We start from the raw sequence: 6,890 nt of genomic DNA on the forward strand, positions 1-6,890 counted from the left end.
AAAGGCAGAAGGAGCAAACACAGCATTTCAGTACACCAGCAACCCAGCATTTCAGTCCAGTCCAGACTAAAGGGGCAACCAACAGCAAGAGCAAAACCACTCAGTCGATTACCTTTGCAACTCAAGTGATTTTGTAACTCCAGTGCCATTAGGCCGCGCTTGGAATCAGTGTAATCAAATACAGACGTATTTATTTTACACGAGTAACTTACCGGCCACTATTATTTATTTTATTTACACGAGTAACTTACCGGCCACTAGCAGATTTTCAGTCGGAAACAAAACAATGGACAGAGGTCTGTATTTTTTTTCTACAGAGGCATCTGAAACTACAACGGTAATCCAAACAAGGCCTTAGCATTCATATTATGACAATATGTTTTCAGAAATCACATGCACAATCATGAGTAACCCCTAACCAACAAGAGGCAGGCAGGATGCCAAGATCTATGTTAGTAAGTGTATGTAGCTCAAGGCAACAGTAATGTCTTTAATACATCTTGTTCAAAAAATGAAAAGCAGACTCTGGTGCAACAGGGCTACTCGCTAGCTGAACAGGCTCCTCGATTCTAGATAATAGACCTCAAAATGTGTGCAAGTGCAGAGAGAAATAACTCGGAAATAAGATTTGACCAAACCAAGCAATAACAGACCCTGAAGAATCAAAACATCCCAAGTGCTTGCTAATCAAGAAATGCAAGACCAAACTACTCTAGTGCTGCAACAGGGCCTACTTACTAGTATATGAAACATGAATCGCAAAACATGCTCCAAACTGCAAAATAGTTGAACAGCCTCCTCAATCCACGCTCTTCCACATTATAGACCTCAAAATGTGATCAGCACCACCACAGGATGATGAAAGATTCAATAGTCGAGACCCGATTAGGTCCATGGTTGCACATAAATTATACAGTATACTAGATGTTTGATTTCATTAAGCACAACAAAGAGGTTCTAGTCGTCTAATCATCGGCCTCGGTTTTGGACTTCTTTTTTTTCTTTTTCCCTTCTGTGGCCGTCTTAGGCTCAACAGACTCTGCAGCATCACGGTTCTTCTTTTTCTTTTTCTTGGGAGTCTCGTCTTGCTCGCCATCGACATTGGCTGCCATCTCTTGATCCTGGGGCTCCTCTAGCTTGTGCTTCTTTTTCTTTTTCTTCTTCTCTGTCCCTTCTTCTGCTGCCGCCGTGTTAGCAGGCTTATCAAGATCCATGGCGTCACCGTCAGCCTCAGATTTGGACTTCTTTTTCTTACTTTTCTTGGCAGTCGTGTCACCGTTCTCCTTCTCCTTATCTGCGAAAAGAAATGTTCAGGGCAAGGTGTAAATATACACATGTACAAAAAGACTTGAAATTAAGTTATTGAGAGACCAATATATAAAGACAAGTACCCTTACCCTCCTCTGAGACTGTGTTGGTCATACCCTCCTCAATTGCAGCTTTCATTACATCAAGGTTCTTACGTGGTGCAACACCCTTGTCATAAAAGTCTAATCTCTCCTCGACTTGTTCACGCAGTTTCTCACCAAAAATGGAGCTACTCATATCTGGAATTCATAAACCAGTGAGGAAAACAAACAGAAAAGGCAGTCAGGATGTTTAACCTTTGCAAACAAAGTCCTTCAACTAACCTGAATAACAGTCAATGCGTGAAGCAATTGAGCATTTGTTTGCCAGGTATCTAGCCATTCTTCCCTTGTTCTTGGTCGATGCACGGCCAATAAAAGATGAGTGGAATATGAGGCCATACTTCGGTGTGTTTCCACGTGTTTTAAGAGCTCTGCGGTAAAATTAGGAAATCAATCACAATATTTCAGAAGCATAGAGGACAAAGTCTGAATACTTGACGAAACAGTTAGTACTTGAGTAGAAGGGCAACTACAAATAAGAAAGCACAGCTTGGAAATAGGGTGTGGGAATGCATAGGCAGTCCAGTCAGTCACAATTACCTGAAGAGCGCCTTCTCAGCACCTAGTATCTGGAGAGTGGAGGCAGGGCATTTTGCAAGATTTGAAAGACTGCCAGCATGAGAGATTAACCGAGCTCCAACCATTTCACCAATCAATGACGTCAGATTAGGTGCAATATCATTCATCTTTGTCACCAGATACTCATAGAGATTTTTACGGTACTCAGATAGATTCATGACCCTTTGAGCAAACTGTTGGACATTGATCAAATCAACTGGTGAAAGGTCCTGGCCTGAAAATAAAAAGAATACGTAAACTAAGCAACCATGGCAACTACTGAGAAGCAATACCAATTGTGGAGATGGTTGTTACCCATAGATGCCTTTGCTGCTTCAACAATTTCTTTTGCCTTGTCCTCATCTCCAATCAGATCTGCTAAAGCTGGAATGTCTTTCTCTGACAAATCAGATTTGTTTACTACAAACTTGGCAAGCTTAGCATAAAGGTAGTTGTCATTCACAATTTTGACCAGCTCAGGAAAATGCCATCCATACCACTCCCTGCATCATGGTTAAGCAACAATTAATACACCCATGCAACTAACACAACTACAGTGACAAATGTTTAAAACTAGTTACAGCGCCAACAAGGGTAAAAAGAAAAAGAAATTTGTCATTACACCCACCAAAAGCATACAGTGTTGCCCCCCCAAAAAAGCATACATAGTGCAGGATATACTGCACAGTTGATAAGTTAAAATGATCTTTCACTACCATGGGATATACTGTAAGATAGTACAGTGTACACAGCACGTATGTCACTGTAAGCCCGAAAGTGACATGACTGGACATGCAACTAACATAAACACAGGAAGATGTATTTGATCACGTGAATTGAGGAGATTTGTCAAGACTCACAATACGCAATTGAATGCGCATGGTAAAACCAGAGACTTGGGCTTAGGGTTTGAAATATAGCATATAGACAAAATATGATTGATGCCACTGATGTAAAAGAAAAACTGGTTACAAAAGAAGAGGCATACAAACGACATTAATCAAATTTCAGCTGTTTTTTTAACTCCTGCAATCAGAAATGGTGGCATAACCAGCATATACCGACAGCTAAACTGGAAAAGTAATGAACAAATGTCAACTCTAGTGCCTATACCTAGAACTTTCTCAGGACTTGTATGTCGCCATCAACTTTTCTTTTTGAGATAATCCAAGTCTCATCGCGACAGCCAAACCAAAGAACCAGATACTGGTTAATAAATTAAGCAAGTTAAGAATAAGATGAGGAACCAACCTCACTCTCATGGAGAAGGAATTGACATCCTTATCGAGTGTATCCAACAGAAAGATGGCTTGAATCACCATGTTATCCACGCGATTCACATTGAACTTGACCTTTGCCCTGCTATAGCTATGCCCCAGACCCAACTGGGCCTTCTCCAGGTCAGATGGCTGCAATAAAAAACAAACAGAACAAAGTTTACAAACAAGTATATATGGAACAAGAGCAGTGATGGAATAAAACCAATTTGTGAAACTACAGACAATTCACTGTATGATCTAGGTAAACTTAATTAGTAAAAATGATATGTCAAGCATAAGGTGGTAATTGTCCAACTCTTTGCGCCGACTTGATGCAAAATCATACTGTAGTTCATACCACCAAAACATTAAACTTTTCCCACTGCTGCACAATCCTCTAAAATCAAATACACCAGCCACAACCCAGGCCAGACCACAATGTGATTTGATTTATCCTACTAGACAGCTTTACGACCCATGTCTGACAGTTGAATCTTTATTACGGGACAATGTAAAACATGGAAACTAGACAGACGCAAATGCAAAAATCCATCACCTTGAGTTGGTCAATGAACTGATCGAAGTGCAGCCGCACGGCGCGGAGCAGTTCCTGGACATAGTCGTTGGACTCGCAGGGGATTCCGGTGGCCTCGGTGATGTGGGAGCCGACCTTGGGCTCCATGACGCCGACCCTGAACTTGGCCTTCTTCCCCTCCTTGACCTTGGGCAGGTTGAGCTCCAGGAAGTTCCTCAGCTCGTCGGTCATGATCCCTGGGCCACCAAAGGAGCATTCGCTCGTCACGGGGGTCATAATAAAGCAGGGAGATTTGACACGAGGGTTCCACCGGGAGAGGAGGGGGCACGGTACCTTCGGAGATGGCGTTGCACTGGTTGAGGGCGTCGACGGCGGAGAGGAAGGGGGTGAAGCCGGCGAGCTTGACGGCCTTGCTGAAGCGCTTGAGGTCGAGCACGGTGGAGCGGACGGCGTCCACGCTCTGGCCGATCTCGTCGATGCCGTGGGCGTGGAAGAGCGCGTACCCCGACGCCGACTCGAAGAGCAGGTAGAGCGCCATCTCGCCCGCGCGCTTCGCCGGCGGCGGCCGAGGGGTTTGGGAGGCGGAGGCGGGGGCGGAGGCGGGGAAGAGGCTAGGGTTTAGGCCAAGGGATGTGGGCTTCGCCGGGGCCTTACTTATGGTGGGGTTTCCGTTGACGCTACGCTGGGAAGTCTGGGCCGTTCGATTGGATCAGCGCCGGTTGCACAATTCTCTTCCCCTCCTTTTGCTATTCTAACATCTAACATAAAAATAAAATTATCACCATTTGTACTGTGAAACTGCTATGCACACGATACACCCTTCTCTGTTATTGTTACCGTTTTACCTTCCTATCAATTGGTTTTAATCTTGTGACTAGCACGACAAGGGGCTACAATCCTGATGCGTTAGGGACAAGCGTGTTTGTGCGCAGATGCCGCGCACTTTGTTTGTTAGGTGACTCGTTCTGTATTGACAATCTTGATTCCTAGCTGAGACAAATACTTGTTGATGGGCTGCTACTTCACCCTTATACTTATGGGAATCCCAACCACACTGCGGAAGAAACAATAACCCAACAAAATCTATGGTAGCCCGTCTACCCTAGTGCCAAACACGATGGCGACAGTAAAATGGCCAGATAAAAAAAGTACAAACGGGTCAAATTGTCTTAAAGTTTGATCAAAGGGTCAAAACAGTTAATTTAGCCTCTACCAGCGCCCACCCATCCAATAAGGTGCAGACAGCTCATCGGTACCACATTTGTATATCTCTGTATTGTGCAAATCCCCTCTTGTATAGCAATTTTAAGAAGTCACATCAACTGCCATGCCGGTCTCTCAAACTTTTCTCACACAAAAACAACTACCTTACGTCAGAGAAGTGCATGCCGCATGCATGCTTGGGTCCCAATTTTCCGTCCTCTCTCCGCACCCAAAACCCATTCATTTTTTTGGCTTTGTAAATTTAGACAACTTATATTTTTTTTTACCAAAACTAAACTTTTTAGACTTTATATATATTTGAAACTCTGGCAACAAGATCTTTAAAACATAACCAATATTGCATATTTTTTATACGTGTTTAAATTGTAGTATTTCATAAATTTTAGATGGCCAATATTTTTAACAGTAATGCTCTATTATTGAATTTTTTTTATATTTCAATTCCTGAACATATATTCTTTAGAACAAGACCAATCTTGAATATGTTTAAACTAGTTTCATTTTTGCTATCTCAATCATATTAAAATTTTAATTTCACGCATTTCATATTTACATATTTAGATTATTGAAATCAGCTACTGCTATGATTGAAATCACTTTTATGAAAAAACAATTCGTGTATATGAAACCTTTTTCAGTGTGAAATATGTGAAACTTGCTATTTCAAAAATGAAACACTGGTTATTTAAAAAAAAATTGGAGTTGACTGTCTCAATTTTTTTAAAGTGAGTGAAGTCTTGTTTGAAACTACTGAAATTGTTTTTTTTCAAAGATATTTTTTTCAAATAAGTGAAATCAGTTCTCTGAAATAAGTAAATCATTTCACTCGTTTTATAAGTAAGACATCCGGCATTTCACAAGTGAAATAAGTGAAATCTGTTTTTGATACACATGACACATATTTCAATGTAAAATACGTGAACCTTGTTATTTAGAATTTTTAAATCAGTTATTTCAAACACAACAAAATTCAATTGTTTTTGAACTCTTTTATAATGAGTGAAATATGTTTAATGAAGCAAGTGCTTTTTTGAAATAATTTAGATCGGTTTTTGACATGATTAAAATCAATTATTTCAAATGATTGAAATATTTTTTCTTGCGAAACAGGTGAAACCAGTCTCTTAATGATTGAGATCCAGTTTTTGGAATGAGTGAAATTATATTCTTAAATGAATGAAGCGAGTGAAGTTAGTTTTTGAGTGAAATTGTATTTTTAAATGAGTGAAATTATAATCTTAAATGAGCGAAATCAATTTATAAACATGCATGTTTTAAAGCAAGTGAAATCGGTTATATGAAACAAGTACATCAGTATTTTAAAGCAATGAAATCAGTTTTAAAATGTGTGTGAATTTTTTTAAATGCATGAATTCTGCCATTTGAAATGAGTGAGATCGTATTTTTTAATTGGGTCAAATGTTACTTTGAATCGGCTGGAATGTTTTTTGGAGATGACTGAAATATGTTTTTTCAGTTTGAGTGAAATATGTTTTTTGAGATCAGCGAAACTAGTTCAAATGTATCCATAATTGATCTTATTCTGAAAGTCTTCTTGTCATGAATTCAAATATATATATATATATATATATATATCATCCAAAAATTAAATTGAAGTTTTCGTTCAAAAGATATCTATCATCCAAAAATTCACAATGAAATTAAATGGAAGTTTTTTAGTGGAGAGAGAGGGAATATTTTAAAATGCATGCAACCGGCCTTCTATGAACATTTTTTCTCTTTCCTGACAAAAGCTGACAATAGCATGCAAAGGACCCACATGTATTCCGTGTATTTCAATTCTGTCACTCACGCATCAAAAAAGGGCTCGAATCTCCAAAACAACATCAACGGCGGATGTCTCACCGATAGGTACCAGTTCCGGTAAAAAAAATTACTCACATG

General features: G+C 39.9%; 1 protein-coding gene across 1 annotated transcript; it reads right to left on the reverse strand.

The window, feature by feature from the left end:
* Nucleotides 1–783: 783 nt before the first annotated feature.
* On the reverse strand, nt 784–4,398 carry LOC125528228 (nucleolar protein 56-like). The gene is made up of 8 exons (XM_048692727.1): nt 4,095–4,398; nt 3,783–3,997; nt 3,219–3,376; nt 2,283–2,470; nt 1,950–2,202; nt 1,632–1,780; nt 1,398–1,547; nt 784–1,294 (listed from the first exon to the last, which is right to left on the reverse strand). Exons 1-8 carry the CDS (start codon nt 4,297–4,299, stop codon nt 966–968), a joined length of 1,647 nt encoding a protein of 548 aa, XP_048548684.1. The 5' UTR covers nt 4,300–4,398; the 3' UTR covers nt 784–965.
* Nucleotides 4,399–6,890: the final 2,492 nt, after the last annotated feature.

Source organism: Triticum urartu, chromosome 1 (assembly GCF_003073215.2).
Source record: "Triticum urartu cultivar G1812 chromosome 1, Tu2.1, whole genome shotgun sequence".
In the NCBI taxonomy this organism is placed as follows: domain Eukaryota; kingdom Viridiplantae; phylum Streptophyta; class Magnoliopsida; order Poales; family Poaceae; genus Triticum; species Triticum urartu.